The sequence below is a fragment of the Corvus cornix genome, chromosome 5 (assembly GCF_000738735.6).
Source record: "Corvus cornix cornix isolate S_Up_H32 chromosome 5, ASM73873v5, whole genome shotgun sequence".
Classification (NCBI taxonomy): Eukaryota; Metazoa; Chordata; class Aves; order Passeriformes; family Corvidae; genus Corvus; species Corvus cornix.
The window spans coordinates 55,260,196-55,281,653 of NC_046335.1; the positions used below are offsets into that span (position 1 = coordinate 55,260,196).

Below are 21,458 nucleotides of genomic sequence, written 5' to 3' on the forward strand. Positions count from 1 at the left end.
GCATGATATGATTTCTGTTCTTGGCCTCTTTTTTACCTGCTCCTTATTTGCCTGTTTTAGCTTTCAAGGAAGGTGTACCTGAATGCAACCATAAAAAGAAGAACAGTTTCACATAGAATGTGTTAATGTGTCAATCATTTAATTCAACTTCTCCAAGAAATAGACTTGCCGCACTCTTGAATTTTTCCCAGTAAGATTGCCCTACAAGAATAGTTAAAATTAAAGCAAGGTTGTGTTCAAACAAGTTTTTAAACTGATCCTTCCAAAACTCCTCAGTATCTTCTAAGTTTCACGTTTTCCATATCATTCCTTCAACTCTTTACTGAAACATCTTCCAGTACACCAACAGGATCTTTAAACTCAAGGCACCAAAACTTACAATAGAGTTTTATTACTGGTCTCCCTAGAGCTGTCTTTGGAGGAAAAGACACCTCCCATAGCTACTTAATATTCCCCTTGAAAATACATACAAGGATCATATTTTCGCTATTACCTACCACATCCCACTGCTAGATCTTTTTTATTCTTATTCTCCACATATTACAAGTACTTTTTTGAGTAACTGCTTTCCATAGATACTTTAATAAATACCAAATAAGCATTATTTCCCCCAATTTTATATTGTAATTTTTCTACACAGAGCAATTACCTCCCCACCCATTTGCAGAATCTCCACATATAAAACCTCTTAATTGTCAAAAAAAAAAAAAAAAATCAGTACCAAAATGGTTGGATACATCAGATACTAGATGCTAGAGTGTTGACCAACACTTACTTTGCCAGGCCTGTTTGCATCAAAGCTGTTTTCTTTAAATTTCTCCTGCAGGGTCTCAGCTAACCGGCAAAGCAAGGCACCATTATCCAATTTCTCCATAAAGGTTTCTGCTGTTATTTCTCTACCTGAACAGCAAACAGAAAGTTAACATGGCAGAAAGCATGCAATAGTATAGACTGCATTTGTGAAAAGAGAAATCAAAAGAAATCTGGACAATATTTTGAAATAAGCTTTAACTGAAAAACTTGCATTATTTTGAATATTTTGTGAATAACCTTAATACTACTTTACTGGTAGAGCAAATTATGAAAAAAACCCCATGCTTTTTTGGGGAAGGCATGTGATATTTGAAAAATAGTTCTAGCATATCCAACACCACATATTTCACTTTATATGAAGATCTAGTGCTTTTAACATAATGTTTTAAAAGAGAGAGTATGGCAGGCAAATGGTTTACACCAGTGTATATGTGCAGTTATAGCATGAGTTGCTAACAGTTTATTTTGTAACAGAAGAAAACCATGTCAAAAAGGAAAGGGCTGTATATTTTTAGAAGACTCTTAAGTCTTGATCCTGCAAGAAGTAGACAAGACAGTGACTGAAATGCTCCTATGAAAGTTCTTTTTCAGAAGTAAAGTTAGGTACCTAACAAAAAAAAACAAAGAGTGAAATTTCCTGTTATGTATCCACTTGCCTCACAGATTAAAATTTTCACTAAAAGAACAAAGCTAAAATACTCTGTTTTCAAAATATATCAATTATTATATCACACTATATGACATAGCACTTCAGCTGCCAGAAACTGTCCGTCCTCTCTTCTAGAGCAACCTTACATTGCAATGTAATTACATCCCCCTGGAAGAGGGGATCACGTGTTCCATGATGAGATTGCACACTGACCCCAGATGAGAAGGAAATTATTTACCATCCTAGACTAAACTTCCAGGATCTTAATATCATTTCCAGTAAAAATATTCCTATTTCTTATTGAAAGTTTTTCATTTTCACATTTCTGCTGAAAAATTTGCCTTCACTTTGGACACTATGTTGACAAGCAGCTGTATTTTTCGGCCCTCATATCAAGAGAGCATCAGGAAATAATTCTTGTTCTTCCAATTAAGATGAGCGTTTTTTTCCCCCAGTATTTACATATACCATTTAGGAAATAACACTATTAACTCATTTTTCATAGGTTGTTACACAGCATGCATTAGCAACAATAGTCTAACGTGCCAAAAAAAAGAAAAATATTTTAAAACTAAAGTGAGACTGGGTCCTCATCCCATCCAGGTCCACTCCTGCTTCTATGAGATGTCTAGAAACTTCTGAAAATATGAATCTGTTTAGAACAGGTTCACTGAAATTTTTTTATCAAACAAAATAAGAAAAGTAAAGCTTTCCTGTATCTTTTTGCTAAGAAGAGAGGGGAAAAATAACATTCAAAAGTAACAAAAAATTAAGTATATAAATTAGTACTGAACTTCTTGCTGATATATTGTAACCTGATCCTCAATGTCACAATACTGAACAAAGCAGCATTATAAAACAGTATGATTTTAAAAATGCTGTAGGAAAGCTGATTTCTCTAGGCCCTTGCCTGAAAACTTTGAGATACTTGAGCATCTTTTGGGCAAAACCCAAAATGTGAGTCTTTTCAGTTTGGTAAATTAAAATAAAAAAGATAAAGTTTGTTGCAGCAAACCACCTTCAGGTAGAGCAGACTTCTCTTTTTCACTGAAGTGAAACTTGTTTTTTCTAACACACTCTTACTTCTTTTTAGCATGAAGATTTTCCCTTTTTTATTCCCACTTAAATCTATTTGCCATGTAGCCCACTTTATAGCTCCTATATACATAAATGACTTCTCCAGGCAAAAGAGCAGTAGTAGCACTGCAGACATGCAGAGTTAGCTTATGCCAGCTGATAATATTTTTGCCATATCTCTGGATCAAATGAAGCCAGGACTGAAACTATAATAGCCCAGAGATAAAAAACTGAACAGCTCAACATCTCAAAAGCCTTTGCCACCATTCTAGCTACATACTTTCCCACTTACCCTGTCAGCATTTTTATAATATGCTATAAAGCCACTAGAAGCTAATTTTTAAAAATAACTATGTTACAGGAACTGCTTGAGTACTACCTTTTATAATACATTCCTTCTCTTCTAAAAAATTTATTTCAAGTATCTTTAACAGACTAAAAATTTTTGTTGTCATTTGAAATGCATAATTTTTCACACAGGCAAACCAAAAAAACACACCACGTTCTACATATCTCTTCTGTCCTACGTTTTATAGATATTTATGGATCATTTCACAATAATAGAATGTTATAAAACCCTCAAAACTTATTTAAGGATATTTTCTCTTTACAAAGATACAGAAAAATTCTATTACCTTCTTCTGCTACTCAATAATGTATCTATCTTAAGTGCTGAATTGCATTAGCAGTTTGGTCATTGCATATTGTACACTAAACTGGATTATTTGAGTTCTATTCACCTTTATGAAATCTGAAAGAATGAGTTTTGCACTGAACATCTGTCTCCAATGAAAAGTATATTAGCTGTCAGCTTTCAATTCACTGTATTTTATGGCTCCAAAAGGTGGCATTTCTTTGCTAAAACAGACACTCTGACATATTTAACAGTAGAAATGTATTGATTCAAATAAGAGTAATGTTCATAACCTGAGGAAAAAAATTGCTCCATGTATTTTTATGGAAAAAACATTAAACTCCATTAAAAATGTACAGCTCCCCCTATAATTACAAGAAAGCAGTTACAATTTTTTTATAGAATGGTAATAACATTAAGTATCATAAAAAAACAACACTGAAAGTATGAGAAGAAAATCCAGGAATACGAAGGCTTTCAGAAACCTCTCAAGTACTGCCTACCCTCTCTTTTACCATAACCACTAGATTCCCCTTAAAAAGTCAAACAGTTGCACCTGAACACCTACCACTTGCAAAGTGTATGCAACTGTCTGTAAGGTCACCCAGACCTAATAAAACCAGACTAAAGGTCCATGAAAGAGTAACGGAAAAGAGTGCACGCCCTGGGTGTGTCAAAGATAAAGCTTTCCCTACAGGTCTCAGACAACCAGAGCCTTCAGAAGAAGGCAGAGAGACTGAAAGACCCAAGTACCCGAATCTAGTTGATTCCTCTATTACACTTGGCGTAATAACTACAGTGCAAGACTGACTCCAGCCTCACAACTTGCTCATGGAGCATTTTAACTGTACATTTCTGTAGTAACACAAAACTAGTAGTTTACAAAAAGAAATATTTCACTCAGGTGAATCTCTGAAACATCTACAATACTGAGGCACTACCAAAACAACTGCTCCTGACCTTTCAATTCACATGGCATATAAACCCAAGAAAACAAAATGTGATAAAAATAAAGAAAACCAAGGCCAATGACTATGCACATACAAAACTGGTAGTTTTCTGACAAGGCTTCTCTGTTCCCTACAACAGTTGACAGCGGGAGAAATATCTTTGAAAGCATTGAAACATTATGACTTACTTGAAATGGGATGTATAAAAAATTCCAAAGGCATGTTGATAATAAAGAAAATTATAAAGCAATTCAACTAAGTAAGAAACTGTATCAGTGCCACCAGAATCACTGGAGGTGTCAGTACTGTAAATATCTTGATACTCAGACATTTAAAACCTATGTTTCCTGACACTGATTGTGCCATAATCAAATCTCTCCTGATGGGAGAGAGCTTTTAAAGTCCTTGCCAGGAGTTCCAGAGACAAATGGGACTCTCAGCCTTCGCTGCTTCTTGATAGTTGTTTATTAAGTCTTATCAGAGAAAAAGAGTCACTAGCGTCATCCAGACATAGTACAAAGCAGAGAATACAGGAGAAAGCCGAATTATCAAGATTACACAGCCTTTTTAAAGGTAAATCAACCAATGGTTACTAAAAATGTACATTATTTTTACTTTTCTACCAATTATTTAGTAATACAGCCAGGAACTGCGGAATTCTTTGTCCAATCATCCCAAACAACTTTTACTGCAGAATACGGAGTAGTAGTAGTAGAAGAAGAAGCAGCTCTGGAGAACAACAACAATCCTCCATTTTTATGTTTTTTGCTTTTATCTATTTACTACATTAACAAACCCAAAACCTCTAAATTTTTCACCCTGTGACAATCTTACATAGTATTCTGTCACCTAATTTACACTAGTTTAGTTTCTAGTTCTTTTCTAATAGTAGGCAGTTTTTAACACGGACAGAGGTCAAAGGCTGTGTTGTTCAGGGGGGTGAAACCCCTCAAAACAGGCAGAGAAATATTCTCTGCACTCTGGGTTCCCACATTTCCCACTGGCTCGATCTGAACAAATTGATGTCAAAAATACATGTTCTGTTACAGAATGCTCTTAGGCAGCAAGGTGAGCAAGAACGCTAAGCTGACGCAGATTTAACTCAGAATCAAAGAAAGACTGTTTTCTCGCAGAAGACTTACCATTCTCCAACCTCAAACTTTACACCTCCTTCAACAAACTTTAAATACCTAGCCTTGTCTTCAACTTGATGCCTCTCCTAACATCCTCACCTCTGTTCCTTTTCTCCACTTTTCTCTTCTTCACTTTTTGCCCAAGCAACTTTTACATGCATCAAACAATATTCAATGTTTACATGTCCAATTCTTCAGCATCTTGCATTCCCTGGCCCCTCAGCTATGAGCTTCTGAATCCCTCTTCCTTGTTAAGAAGAGGCCTCAGGACTGAAAACCTGGAGCCCAGCATGTCCCTGAGGTGTAGTCAATTCCACTTGCTAAATGAAGCTGGATGGAATAAAAAGACAATATAACCCAGCTTGTAAATGAACTCTGGGAATGGGGAAAAAGATTAAGAGGAAACAGAGAAACCATCTCTCTGTACCTGTCCTAAACTACAGGCTGGTGAGGAGGCCTACTCCTTATGTCAGCCATTTCACAGACACACAAAAGGAAACAAGACAATACTAGAGAGTAAAGCAGACAAACAAATCTTTCAAATTGCCATTTTGCCTCTGCTAGAAGAGTTCTGTGGCCCAAGGGTGCTAATTCCCATGTGCAGCTTGCTCAAGGTGGAAAAGAACTTTTCAGTATCCACAAAAACTTTCTGCTAAAGTATATACACAATCTACCAAATTTGGAGTTTGTCAGCAGTGAAAGCATTCCCAAATGCTTCATTGGCTCTATACCTAATAGAAACAAGGCTAAGAGATGATCATGACTTGCAAGTCAGGTAAGTTAACACATCTCAGTTAGCTTTGTCACTGCCACTCTTGACTGAGCCACCAAAGCTCAACAGAGAGAATCAAGGACAGGAGACACAACATCTATGGCTGCAATCTTCCTCTCCAGCAGACAAACCACAACACTGACATGTCCCACTTTGAAAATGCTCTAATGTACAATATTGTATTAGTTAATCCTATCTGACACGTGGATTTCATCTGCAATGTCCTTTTTCCCAGATGATAGACAGCTGAAATCTATTCAGCAATGGAGCTGTAATGACAAACTGTCCTCTCAGAAGCTCTGAGTTTCCCTGATATGGTTCCAAAAATAATTAGCAAAGTGCATACAAAAGTACTAGTGATTAGTAAACAAAAACCAGCACAACAATGTCAATCCTAAATTAAATATCCGAAGTCTCAGGATTAAAAATTCTTTCAATATTGTTTTCCAGCTGCACCATGTATCACAGTTTTCTAATTTATCAATTGGGTAAGGTCAAATTCTAGCTGTGCCTATTTTCTATCTGATATCAAAATACTTCATTCATATTATAAAGTGCAATATCCCAGTAATGTTTTCCAGTTTGTGATTTTGAACCCACCTCGGGCTATGCTGCTGCAAAATCGTTACCATTTCAACCAGTAACACTGTATAGGACATAACTGTCTCTCCATAAAAATCTCCTAAAACACCATCACTTGATCAAACTACCTCAAAGAGTTTCAGGCCTATTCTTGCCTAATTTTTTTTTTTTAAATCTGTATTTCTTTGAAAAGATTATGTGTCCTTGTTGAGTCCTAGTACAGATGGATGACAAAAATATAAATGAAACAAAACATGAACCAAAATGGCAAAAGTTAAATGAAATGCAGATTAATTTCCTTAACAAATTGAGAAATCTTATGGCATGAAAACTGCCGTAAGGCCACTTACAATGAAGCCACACAAGATACAGACAGAGAAAGCTAGGATGTGGATACACACAGTATTATCTGCACTGTGTTACTTGCACATCCATGCAAGTATTTGTATGTAAAGATCTACTGACCATTAATGCAAAATAAATTATTTCTTCCACGTAGAGGGAAAAAACCCAAAAGAAATAAAAAAAGCCTTCCATATTCTTCTATCCTTTAGGATGCTGAAAAATGCGTGCTGTATCTTCATTTCTATCTTACTGTTCAGCAGCATGCTCACACATCCCTTCTCTACTTAAAGTTTATCCAAATTATGCAGTAATTAAACAAAATTTGAATTCTGAGTTAATATACTCTTATGAATAATAATTATTTTAATTCACACTTAATTTATTTTGAATGTGAATTTTAACCTAATTGAATTATTAATTTGAATAACAATGTCTACATAGGAATTCAAAGCAGTCTAACAAATCACTATAATTTCAATTCATCAGCACAAACTCTGAAAAGAGGAGAGCTTGGTGCAAAAAGGTGTGGGGGAATGCATTAAGCAAATGAACTGTATATGCTGCTTAATTAAAATAAGGTTGTGCCCATTTAGTTCTGCAGTGCAGAACTTGGTGTCCATATGAAAAATCAGATATTTAATTACAGTTGGCATTTCAGAACCTCCTGCTAGTTGCTACTTTCTTGCTCAAAGAGTGACCTCATTCCTAAACTTATCACTGGGAGAACTCTGTTACAAACTGCAAACAAGCTTCTATTTGTTTTAGAGTGGATCACTAAAACTTCATTGTTTAAAACATTTAAACAATATATGGAATCCTTAATGGAATGTGCTGCTTCCAATTCAAAAAACAGTCACTTGGATTACTGTCTTGTGGTAATTGGAATGAAAATTTCTGAATTTTGTTCTGGTTTTGCACAGACAATTTTATATTCAAAACTCATTAATTTAAATGGAAGTACCACACAAATATCATTTAAAACACTTGCCACTTTTGCAGTTGCAGATTCATAACTCAATTCAACTCAAAAATGGGTATTGTCCACTTGCAAAACACTGTGTTCTATTGACATTGTGCTTATCGACCACATCTGTCATAAGTGATATTTCCCTTTCTTTCTCTTAAAAAAGAAGAAATAGAGCAATATAGAATGTGCTGATGAAAGACACTGGATATACTCTATTACTGTATGATATCACTGAGATGGTTTAACTACAGCATTTGCCATGACAAGACACTGCCCATGTCTCACCAGAACAGATTTTCATCTTTTTTTTTTTTGAATTAAATAAATCCTCCAAAACCATACACACCAAATTTAAAAGTGCTCATCGAAATTTTCCTCCAAAATCCCATCAACTAAAATTTCATGTAAACATAACTTCTGAAATATTTTTCTTCTCTTTATTTAATGAGAGGAGTTACTGGCATGTCTCCCTTAGGATGAGGTATTGTGTAAGTCATGTATTTTTTTGGTAGTATCCTTTGTATTTTACAGAGATCACACAAAAGCCATTTTTCCCTGAGTGTTCACAGCAAACAACATACTAGTTCCTGGCTTGTAGCTTCTAAATTCCACCTTCTTGGAAAATTTCTTCTCAAGATGTTGTCTCCTTCCTGCCAGGGACAATCTCATTCTCTCTTTTTAATGTCTACCTGATTTTTTTTCTCAGCTTTTGGTTTGCATCGTTTTCTGAAGACAATATGCCTTGTCTTCACACACCAAGATGTACAGCTGCAACCAGTAAATCCCCAGGTCCCAGCTATGATAGGTCAAACCCCTCTATGCACAGACTTCCACAGGCTTCCACAAGTCTCAGCATGCATTGCCTTATCAATTACTAGACTGTTTGATCAGCAAATGGTTTTTAATGGTTCCTTCTGTTCAAGACAGTCAGTACACCATACTCTTTAGGAGGCCTATCAATAAAAATGGAAGCCACAGGTGAAGGCAGCAATTAGCACCATTCAGTTTAATGGTATAAGTACAGAAAATACTTGCAAAAAAAAGAATTAAAAGGAAATTTGAAAGAAAACTAAACACAGAATATATAATGTTCAGTTATGCTACTCACAGAAACACAATGGAGGCAAATTACTCATTAGCTTTTCTGACCTTGCTAACATTTGCGCTATATGGCGGTAGCTACCTAATCATAACTAACTTTATTTTTGAAACACAAAGAAATCTGAATTCCCAGCTAACAGTGGAATGAGTTATCATACTGCCCAGTATCTGCATTCCATCTTATTGTACCTTACCCAGTAGGTTTGTGAGCCACAGGGCCAAATCCTCTTTCATTGGCAGCAAGTTGGCCTCGTGTCTACTTGCAAGCCATTGACTGTATTGATGCATGTCGGAGAGGCCAGGCCCACGTGCCTTCGGGCTCAGGGCAGTGCACATTGCTTATCCGCTTGTTGTACCTGTTTAACTATATATATAAAAAAAAAAAAAAAGAAAAGAAAAGAAAAGAAAGCTCTTCATTATACCAAATAAAGTCTCATGCACTCCATTTTTAGAATTGTAGAAGATAATCCCATCCAGAAGATAATCCCCATCTCTGGAAATGCTCAAGGCCAGGTCGTACAGTCTTTGAGCAACCTGGTCCAGTGGAACGTGTCTCTGCCATGGCAGCGGGAAGGGTTGGAATCAGGTGTCTTTAAGGTCCCTTCCAACCCGAACCATTCTGTGACTCAATAGTAACAGTAGTAATTATGATTCTAAGAAATCAGGTATCAGACAAACAGATGTGGATCTAACACATGGTTGCAAACATCAGTGACTGAAGCTTTGTTCTGTTAATTAATTGTTTTTGCAAGTAATTAAAAAAACATACAGATAAATGTTAACTTCATTTGTACTCACCAAGCTACATGTTGCCAACACAACCAAATATTCTGCAAGGAATGATTAAAATCAAATCAAAATAAACATTTTGAAAATAAACAAAATAAACATTGAGTGCTAACAACTCACTATGGTGCTTTACCCAATATCCATTCAGATTAACTGGAGAGCTTCAGAGATTTTTGGATCAGGCCCAGAAAATAACATGGGAACAACCCAATTATGCTCCTACAGCAAACTTACTAGCAATTAATAAATGCTGTAACCAGATGGAAACAATCTATTCTACAGCTTCAAAATTCTTAAAGAAAAAACTACACCAAATATATTGACTGAATAGCATTATTTCTTCAGAAGGCAGAACAGCTAGCACTGGTCACTTCCCAAATTCCCCTCTGCTTCAGTGATGACTTTCTGAAACTTAGTTTCAAGTAAGACAACTAATCTTTAGCACATGATGTATTAAGTGTTGTCAGTCACAGGAGCCACTGATGTTAGAACCACTGGACCTATATCTGTGCCTGAAGGGCTAATTCCCCACCTGCGGCAGAAGCGTGCTAAAGAAACATTATTTCTTCCTCTCTGACAGAAACTTGCAGCAAGGAGCTGAGATACTTCCTTGCCTAGTAGGCTGTAGACTACATCAGCCAGCAGACACAAGGTCTTGTACAGGTGGCACTAGACAGACATTAAGTGAATGTGAGACCCATAAGGAATAGTCCTTTGCCTATTGTCAACTGGCTGATCCACACCAATTGTGGTAAGACATGTCAACTGGTTTCAACTTACAATAATCTGCCAACACTTTCTTTCTGTCCTTTTCATACCTTTCATACCAGGTAGGAGATATGTGTGACTTTAAAAACAACAGCAGAAAAAAGAACAATTTGTTATACTATCCATTATGGCCTGAATAATGAGAATACTGAAAACAATTTGTTTGTCAAAAAAAGGAAAATATTTACTAAATGTAAAAAAAATTGCCTTTCCGTAAAATTGTGCTGTAACTGACCTTTCCAAATGTATTTGTACTAAAATACTCCAGCATTTTTTAACCCTACTCTGTGTAACTAAATTCCATGTTCGCAAAAGATCTGCTTAAGCTCTTGTTGACAGTACCTCACCCCAAGTCCTGAAGTTTAGCTTGCCCTTGAGATAGGCACAGCTTTCACTACAAATATACTTCTACCTGAAATTAGACTTTTTTTTTCAGTTGGGGAGGATCAAAAATATACATTAAAAAGATTTATTCTCTTGTATAAACACATATTTCTGAATTATGAGTAGATTTTACATTTTTCTAACAAAAAAAATCCTTATGTATCAAAGTTTGTTTGAAAGCAGAGGCGTTTAAGGCAGACTTAAGAACATAACTTATGCACAGCTCTGTTGTGAAACTGACTTTGTAAAAATGTCAGCTTAGATTTATGGCTTCCTGGTTAATTAAATTCAAATCATACCTGTTCATTTAGGGCAGGCTGCAAGGGAGGGGAGGGAGAAGACTTGGAATGTTAGCTCTGCAAAAATCAATCTGGAATGCCACTCTCAAAATATATTGATTCAGACTAGAAGCTACCAACACCTAAGGAATTTCAATGACAGTATATTTAAAGTTTCTCCAAGTCACTCAGAACCACATAAATTAGTCTTTCAAATCACTGCTTCATTCTAGATAGAAACAGAGGCAAGACAGATAACTGACACCAGTTGTCTTCAAAGATTATACAGGAAAAATCAAGTATCTATCATATACTTGCTTTCCAGAAGGAGCCCACAAATAATTTTGACCAATTTCTGGAGTCTATAACTTCCACTGATACACTGAGAACTAAAAACTAGTTTGTTCTCCTGAATTACCTCTGAAATGATAGCAGTAAAATACAATTAAAAAAAAAAAAAAAAAGAGACAGAGAGAGTGTGTTCTTATTCTTGTGTGTATGTATCTAAATATTTAGGAAAATCCTGCAATTTATTTATTTTTACATACAGATTGGAAAAAAAACAACAGTAAAAGCAGAACTGCTTTACTAAAGGAGCCTGTTAGAACCTGCACCTCTTCACTGGGAATAATTTCCCAGTTCATACATGCTTTGTGGAGGGGGTTAGACTGGATGACCCTTGAAGGTCCCTTCCAACCTAAATTTATTCTGTTATTTTATATTTCAAGGATGCACAGAGCAATATTAATCATGAAACTCTACGCCGGGTCTGCCCTGCTAGAAGGGTAAAAATTGACACACACACTGAGCTGTGTTAAGAAGAAAACAACAGGCAGTACCCTTTTCTTTCACCCTACTTCATCACTTCCAAGACCATGTATATGAAGTGCCCTATGGGAACCTGGGGCTAATTAATCACCAACATTATGATATGCCTGACAGTCAGCCAGATACAATACAGGCTGCTGACACTGGTGAGGCTGAAGTACTTCTATGGTCTCAAAGCTACGTTTCTTTAGGACACGAGAAAACTGAAAGAAGGCTTCTCAAACAGCTACACAGAAGCAGTCTAGGTTTCCCCATCAGTACACAGAAGAGGCACTGCAGTCTATTTACACTTCAGGCCTGTTTCTGTGGAAATGCAGAATAGAGAATTGGGGGAATAGGGATGTTATTTCAGTCTCTAAAATACAGTGTTGTCCTTAAGTATATTTCATACTGACCTAACTCAGCAATCAGGCTGTGTAAAGTCCTCAAGAAATTTTTGAGACTCATTCAGGGAAGAAAAGTGGGAGAACAAAGATCTTGGAGAATGCAAGTTTGCTTCAGTTTCATAGTAACTGTGGTAATAAGGAGAAAAAAGAGAGACAAGAAGGGTACTCTGAGATTAAGGCAGTTTCCATAAGACGCATTCTCAGGAGAAACTGGAAAGATATCAAAAGCCAGACAGACAGGTGACAAAAGTCTCTAGAAGGTGAAAATGATTCAGGCATCTCTATACTGGGTCTAGGTCTGCTTGCAATAGTAACCCTGAATTAAAATAGTGTATGCACTAATTTGTAAAGTGGGCATGCAAAGTGAGGACTGGGGAATGAGAAAGTTAATATTGATGAAGAGCCTGAAGAATTACAGAAAAATCACATACAATCCAGCCTTACCTCTGTGTAAGTTTTCTTGGATTTCATTTCCAAAAAAACCTCAAATTTTTCACTTACCACTACTTCTCTGAAAACGTGCCCTACACTTCAGTAAAATCCACAAAATTCCTACTTTGGATTTTTAAAATTAATTCTTAAAAAATTAAAACTCAGCTTTCAAGGAGCAGAGTATCTCCTGTTGCAAATTCTACTGGAGGTCAGTTATCAAACTGGAAGCATCAGAAACTTTCAAGCTCTGAATTATTCTTCATGCAAACACTGATCGCTACTGAACTTGTTAAGTTTAACTTAAGCCTTCACAACACTTCAGTACTGAAGTACCCAAGTTCCATTCAAATGTTCATCTACTTCATCAATTGTACTAGCACATACATATCAGAACTTCATCACATAATAGTTGGGATCCATGAAGAAGCCAAAATGAGATAGTATGTGAAGGTGACAGCAACTGAGTCCTGAGCTCCTTCAAGATCCATTTCAAGATTCTTCCTGTGGTGAAGGCCAGGCTCTTGTTTCATCACTCAGATACCTTCAAATCTCTTCCTTAAAATGTCTTAATATATTTATTTTTTAGTGAACTGAAGAAAAGTTTGTTGAAAATTTATCAATGAGGAGTTTGGTCCGAGGAATGGACTAACTTGCATCAGAAGCAGACAGCAGCTTTCAAGGATACATCACCACAGCTGAGGCAAGCCTCTAACAACAACTATTTCATCCTTTCCTTTTGGCAAACAAAGTATGAACAAAGTAGCGAAAAAATATTGGGTTTCCTAATCTCAGTACTTTCTAACAGCAACATCAAATCATCATATATACAGCTGTTTAAAACTAGCCAACACAAACATGTCAAATATTTTATAGACTGTTGCACTTCTCTGTAAACTGTTGAGGCTGACCTGGTACGCAGAAGCATTCTCAAAACTTACCTCTAAATGCTTTAAAGCAACTGCTTCCCCCTACTATTCAAAATGTAGATGAGGAACAGTCTTTGACTACTTTCAATCCTGTTTTGTTACAGGTCATATTTATGTGGCACAACCCTTTTTTTGACCTCTCTCAATAAGAAGATGACATCTCAAATTCCTAAACTTATTGTCTAGATGAAGAATTCAGTGTGGGATGGTTTACAGTACACCCAGAGATGTGTATCAGATTCAACACAATAAAAGGTCCTATTTCTCTCTGCTTGCTCCTCCTAAACAGTGAAGTTCTTATTTTGCTTTACAGTACTGCATTTAGTTATTTGTGTATTGCAGTTCACAGCTTGTATTTTGCCAGCAGTGTAACCTTACACTATCTGATGATTGTTATCAGTGATCATCAGGTGAAAGCAATGAGAATCAAACAAGTGATCTTCTGTATTTCTACTGGCTTTTGTTGAGGTTAAATGGTAGAAAAAAAGGAATCAAGAATGATACACTGTACTCAAAACACACAGGAGGCAAAGACTGTTTAATCTAGAAAGTAAAACTGGATGCACAATGAAGCACTCACAGTTGCAGATCCTCAGATTCAATTCCCTTTCGTATTCCAACCAACCTCCTTACCTGTAAAATTGTGATAATTTTCTTCAACCAAGTGTAAAAAGGGAGGAAAAAACACTCTGTATAGGAAAAATGTACATATAAAAGCTTGCATGTATGTATAGATATACATACAAAGAAAATACATGTGCTCTACCCTGCTAGCTAATCATATAAACCAGTAAGTTTTTACTCCAAATTACCCATCCGGTTCCAGCATATATACATAACAGCTTATACTCAGTAGCTGCTGGCTATGCAGTGCTCTCTATACCACATTGTTGCTTCAACCTGATTCCCAATTACAACATGTGGATTAATCCTCAAATGAAAGGAGGTACTTGAACCATTTCTTTCAGCTTGCTCCTACATACAATCCTTCCAGGTCAGGAACAAAGAAATCTTGCTGAGTCACTTGCTCTTTATGACTTAGTTTAAGAATTAGCATAGATGTTAAGTATCCAGTGAAACAAGCATTTTTCTTTGTATTCGGTTAGAAAAGAATAAAAATAAGTTAAAAGTGTCTGTGGAGGGAAAAAAAATTCATCATAAAGCAAATGCAGAACTCCCTACAGGGATCAATCAAATCACCTCTGATGCAAAGGTCCTACACGATGTGCCCTTTGCACCATAACAGCTCGACGGGAACACTGTGCACAGACATCATGTTTGGCCCACCCAGGCACTATTGCCTAGCAGGCAAGTTCATTGACTGGCTCTGTGCAGTTGGCAGCCAAACCAGAGTTATCCAGGACTGAAGATCTGCACATATGCCAGTTCAGTGGCCTAGTTGCTCTACAGAGCTGGAACAACTGGAACAGAAGATGGCATAACTCTACTTCAGACCCTGGGTTCAAAGACTCTTCTTCATAAAATCTTCATAGGATTAAATATGCAGGCTTTAAGCTTGTGCAATGAAATCTGTTATAATATGACTGAGGAAGCATATTAGCCAGCAGCTGTAGAAGAAACTAAACATCATACACACAACTGTGCAACTGCTTTACTGTCAGTGATAGAGGGAACAGACAGCAACTTAGACAAGAGCAGCAAGTTTTTCTCTGAAGGAACTGGAACTTGAGCACTAGACTGTACATTGGCTTTGACAGTGGGGTATCAGCTATAAATGCAGACAATCTCCTGCTGTCTTAAAGAGAAGGTAATGCTACTGGAAAGCAGCCAACCTGGAAGGAGCGGAGACAGAGGATCAAAAGCCAGAACAGAGCTCATGAGTGTATCTGGCAAGGGTCTCTGCTGGATCTCCCTGCTAGTTCTAATCACCTCAAGCAGATGGAAAAGAACAGAACTTTTGAAACTTTTACTAGAGTTTAAGTGGACTGCGTGAAGCATTCACTTACTGTAACGGCACGTTGGGTGCAAAAAAAGGCTTAAGATTCAATATTCATAAACAAATTAGGTTGCAGAATGAAATGCATAATTGTGCAAGTAGAAATGAAGCTGCCCACAATTTGGGACCCATATTGTAATCACCACCTTCACATCATCAAATACCAGTTTTATAGACATACCACAACCAAGGATAAATACACTCGCATTTTAAAACTTACTTCAGTTTTCCTGTCTCAGTGTTGACATATTTTTCAGATTTGGAGAGTATAACAGCAGTTCACAGACTAAAGGCTGCTCTTGTTTTTCCACCCCCTCACCCATATATATACATCTGTGTATACACACACATATATGCAGAAAGAGGGAAAAAAATACATGAATGCCTTCCTTTGAGAGCCATAAAAATAACTAAAAAATTTTGATTTTTTAATGTCAGGAAACTGTTCGCTATGGTAAGATCTGCAAGACAATGGAATGACTTTCCCAACTGAAACTGTGAAAGTTCCCTTTCTTGAAATCCTAAAAATGGACTAAAAGAAGCAGTAAGAAAAAAACCAGAGACTTGCCACTCACTGCTAGATGTTACTTAGTCAATCTTTACCACCTGCAACTTCCAGTTTACTACAGAAGAGTAATCACTCTCATTTTGCCCTTTTACATACATAAAAACAAACACAATCATTTTTAAAGTCATTCTGCTACTACCTCACATAGCTCCTCTTCAAGAGCTATTTGCAGAGCTTTCCCTTCTGTAAGAAACAATAGGTCATTCTTGTCTGCAACATCCTAAATACATGTACCTTACATGTAATCTTAACTTCACTCACTCATCAACAAGCAGATAAAACTTAAACTGACAAATGCAACAAGCATATCGTTATAAGGAAATTTAATTTTTCTAGTTTTTTTATTATCCTTATAAACTATTCCACAACCAATTTAGCCCAAGGTTTCTGGAGTTTTCCCAGATTAACTTGGAGCATAGTGAACATAGGAGCAGGGGGAGGGGCACTGAAAGGGAACCGACATCTGAAACTCATTAATCAATTAGAATATTTCATGGCTTACATCAAAATGTGATCTACACTGATAGAGTAAGTTTTAATCACAAGAAGCCTTTGTCCTTTACATTACGAATATACAAGTGTCTCCAGTACTTAGAGGGGAGGATGGAGAACCTGGCACAACAGCTTACCTATACTTTAGACCTGTAAGGCCCTTGGTCTGAGGTCAGACCAAAACAAAGTTAACTGCACTTAAACATCTGATCTAATCATTGGAAATCTAGACATTTTCAGGACTATGCCTAGTAGAAACAATTTTATTGCCTTGATAATGTCTTCCTTACCAAAAGGAAAGCAGAAAGTCTTTCTCACACAGACAAAAACAAAACTTTAGGAACATTCAATATATACTTGCTCTGAAAATTATAACTCCTGGAAACTGAGCCTGATTCCTAACACTGTCCAAAACCTTTGAAGTTGATTCCTCTTTGCCTGGCTCTTACTGTATGTTTTTCTGCTTGTCTAAGCAAAATAGCCATTAAAAATTAGTACAAAAGAAATTTCAACCTCCACCAGTTAGAAAAAGAAATACATATTTAAACTGACATACCACATCTCACAAGGAGTAGAAGTGTCTCTTGCTGCAAGGATACCATGCAGACAGTACTACAAGCTGACTTTCAGTCATCAGCTTTGCTTTTAATTATGATGTTCCATTTCTAAATCTTGTCCTAAAATTAGTGTTAAGTTTAACGGAGAGGTGTAAAGTGGAGTTGAAGAGGTACTTGGGATAGTAAGTGTGCCAATTTAAATAGGACTGTGGGTAAAATAAATAAAGTGACCAAATAAGTCAGTAGGATAAAGTAAGTGACAGCTGTAACTTGAGGATAGTATTGACTCTTCAGCACTTCACCACCTTCATATAGGTTTGACCATGGTTCCAACAAGGGCAGTATAATCCTGATCAGATGGCCTACGGCACCATACAATATGAAATTAAGAATGTCCTGTTCAGAAACTCCCTATTAAATCACAATCCACATCACAAAACCCATCATAAAACTGTTACAATTGGCACAGTGTCTACTTCGCAATGAAACAAAAAATACATTATTTAATGTACATAGAAGACCAATAATACTTCGTTCATTTTTCATTTCAAAGTAATGTCAGAAGTATGCTGCAGCTGCACTGGGGAGCCTGCAAGGCATCCGTCCTGGTGTCCCAAGAGCTGTACTCCCCTGGGAGCGTGCAGAGACAGCAGGCTCAGATGACACCATTGCAGCAGGATGCACATAGCAATCCTAGATAGGGATGACAGCAACCTTCATTCCTTACACGTAGAGCGTTAGTGGAGAAACAGAGCCTCCTTAAAAGTGAAACTCTATCCTCAGAGATTTGAATCTAGAGCCTGAAGAGGAAAGCAAGAGCCCTAGAAGGGCGGCTTTTGGCACAAGAGGGGTCTCGTCCTCCTGCCTCTGGGGGCGGCGGAGGCGCGAGCTGGGAGCGCCTGGCGCAGCTGCCCGCGCTGCAGCGAGGCTCGGCCGCCTCCTGCGCCGCAGCTGCCGCAGCCTCACATGCGGACGCTCGCATCTCCGGCGGGCGCTGCAGACGTACAAACCCGCCCTCCTCCTCTCGCACTACCAGCACCCCAGGGCTGCCTAGAGAAACCACAAAGATAAACCAGAGGTTGGGGCCAGGGGTGAGCGCAGTGAGTAAGAGCCACCCACCCCCGTCCCTTCTTGCCCGCCCCGCTCTCACCCGCCGCGGAGTCCGAAGCGTTTGTCCTCCTCGGGGCCCCTCCAAACTCAGGCTGAGCTAATGGTTTTGCCATGAGTGCTGGAAGTGCTGCTCCCAGGTCTGCCCCTCGGGGGCAGGACCAAGCAAACCCGCCGCGGGCCCCGGCCCTCCGCGGGATGCCATAGGCAGCCCGCCAACAACCCGCAGCCTCGCCGCGGTGAGCCCCGGGAGAATCACGCGTGGACCTCCGCCACACACCCACGCACACTCTCATTCCGCCTCCGTGATGCTTTCAAACTCCTACGTTTGAAAAGCTCTCCTCAGAGAGAGAGAGGAAAAAAAATCCACACCAAAACCCCACAAACCCCCACAACCAGACAGCAGCAGCAGCCACCCCCGTCGTGCGGCGCGGTGCCCACCACCGAGCCGAGCCTTGCTGCTCCCCCGACGTACCCCCGCGGCCGCCGTGGGACATGGCGGGGAAGGAAACAAAAGCACCTACTCCGCAATGAAGAGCCGCTGGGCAAAGATCACCTTCCCGCTTCGCTCCGGCCCCTTTCTCTTTAAACTCGAGAGCAGACGGCGAGACACACGAAACGCCCTCAAGTTAAAGGAGCCCGCGTGGCCAACTCCGCCGTAAGGCCAGCAACAAGCCCCGCTGGCGCAGGCAGGGCTCCCACCTTGGCGGGGAGGAGGGAGCAGGGAGGCAGAGCTCCCACCTTGGCCGGGGCGTGCAGGAAGGCAGACAGGCAGAGCTCCCACCTTGGCCAGGAGGGGGGAGCAGGCAGGCAGGGCTCCCACCTTGGCCGGGGCGGGCGGGAAGGCAGGGCTCCCACCTTGGCTGGGGGGGAACAGGCAGGGCTCCCACCTTGGCCCGGGCAGGCAGGCAGGGCTCCCGGGGCCGCACTCGCTGCCCTCTCGCCTCCGGCAGCCGCCGCCGTCCCCCCGAGCGGAGCTGAGCGGGCCGGTAGCAGCCGCGCTACCTCTCTTCATACTTCTGTTCGCTCAGCTCGATGCTCTCTTTAGGAAACCCGGTTTTGTTTTGTTTTACACTTCTCCCCTCCCCCCTTTTTTCCCCTCTTTTTTTCTTTTTCTTTTTTTTTTTTTTTTTCTCTCTGACACCAATTTCCTATCCTTCAGCAGTCCGAACTGACTGAACGGAAGTTCAAGACTTAGTTTTTTCAGAGGGACGGCAAACGCAGTTCACACTGATTTACCCTTGAAATGCTGAGATATTGTATTACAGCCCTTGGCAGCGAGTTGGTTCTTGGTTCCATTTCTCTTTTATTATTGCGCCCTTTTCAAGATTCGTGGTTGTGGAAAAGGAAAGAAAAGGAGAAAAGAAAACGTCACAACCAAGATAAAACTCTGTTTTTTCTTTAATTTGACTATTATCTCTGGAATTTTTTAACACTTATAGGCATATCTTTTAACTGTCACTTTTTTTTTTTTTTTTTTTTTTCCTGGCTAAAGAAATATCTTGGGGAGCTTTCTTTATTGAATATTTCTCCAAAACCATTTCAGGCCACCTTGTAGTCCATCTTGAATAAAAAAGTATGCTGTTCATAAACTGATCATTCATATTACACATTTAAGAGTGATGGGTAGAGGTTTGGCTTTTCTTGTTATCTGTGCTTCATTTGCCAAGCTAACTTTTAGCACACCATTATTTCAGTCATTTCATTCTCACCTTACGTCATTTTTGTGATTCTTCAACATTTTGTTAAATGTCAGAGATAACCTTCTCCAACTGTTGTTTTTTCACTTATTCCCGGCAAAGCAAAGCCCCTTTTGTGAATTCAATAGTGGGAAACAGATGTTCAGAGTTTTGCTTCTCTTAATGCATCAATGTAGATTGTCTTGTTGAGTTTCCTAATGGTATCATGCTATCACTTTCAGTGAGAGTGTTCCAGACAAACTGTGCACTTATTTTTCTTTTACAGTGTAGAGTCACTTAAATTGTTCTAGTCAAAACACATTATGTATAATTATACTGAAAGAATTGTTTTAACTTCATTGCTGAAACACACATCAAACCGACCCATATTTTTTTATTTACATTGATTTCTTTGTACACTGATCTGCTAGGAAAACTTGATTTGTGTAATTAATGCTGGGCTATTTCTCAAAAATTGCACTCTAAGCAAATTCCTATTCTCTGAGTAGCAGATATTCATTCCTGGCCAATTAAATGCACTCTTGTTATTTATTGTATTCCTATACTATTATTATGCTTTTCTGATGGGCTTTTAACTGCTGTGATGAGTGCTACTTAAATAAGAGCAGTTCATTAGCATGCTGATATAGTTAACTATGATGAGCTCTAGCCATGTACTATGTGAGTAACACTACACAATTAAATTACCTCCTAATTTTGATCCAGTTAACAAAATCTTAATGCCCCTGGTCAAGACTGTTTTCATTGGCTCATCCAGTTTTTTGCTCAGAAAAAAAAAAAAGGAGAAAAAAAAGCCCTAAAAATATATCCTAAAAATGCACTGGGTTTGAACCAATGGCGAGCTGATGAACTGATTCCTGAATGCACTTGCTTATCTTACAGTTTTTACCTGACCTTGAGAAAGATTTTTTATTTGTTATTTAATAAGGAGCAGCAATTTAAATCCAATTTATGTCAACTTGATATAAAAACCAGCTTGAGATGAGAAGACAAATTTTGTTAAAATGTCCCCTGTAGTTAAAAGTCCTGCCAATTTCTAGGGAAGTTGAATAACATTCCCGTAAGCAACAGTTACATCTTGACTAGAAGCTTCTCATGGTTCATATTCTCTGGAAGTTACAAGATTCCTACTAAGCTTAGGAGTAATTCTGCACAGGGAGTTAAGCTGAGGTTTTTCCAGATGCCATGCAATAAATCTTATGTGAGCATTTGCATAGGTACCAGTGGGAAGGACTGGAAAAGCAGTTGTAAGATTTTGAAGCT

General features: G+C 38.5%; 1 protein-coding gene across 5 annotated transcripts in view; it reads right to left on the minus strand.

Annotated features, from left to right (window-relative positions):
* Window positions 1-19,542, minus strand: part of GAS2 (growth arrest specific 2) — an 81,636-nt gene extending 62,094 nt beyond the window's left edge. The window contains exons 1-3 of one of the 5 annotated variants that reach the window (XM_039552313.1): window positions 19,386-19,542; window positions 9,218-9,387; window positions 776-900 (exon numbers count right to left, since the gene is read on the minus strand). In XM_039552313.1, coding sequence (XP_039408247.1) covers window positions 776-900; window positions 9,218-9,359 — 267 coding nt within the window. In that variant the 5' untranslated portion in view covers window positions 9,360-9,387; window positions 19,386-19,542. Of the gene's footprint in view, window positions 1-775; window positions 901-9,217; window positions 9,388-9,821; window positions 11,437-18,538; window positions 18,708-18,970; window positions 19,308-19,385 lie in introns of those variants that run through there. The other 4 variants (XM_039552314.1, XM_039552312.1, XM_039552311.1 and 1 more) reach the window with 4 other exon arrangements.
* Window positions 19,543-21,458: the final 1,916 nt, after the last annotated feature.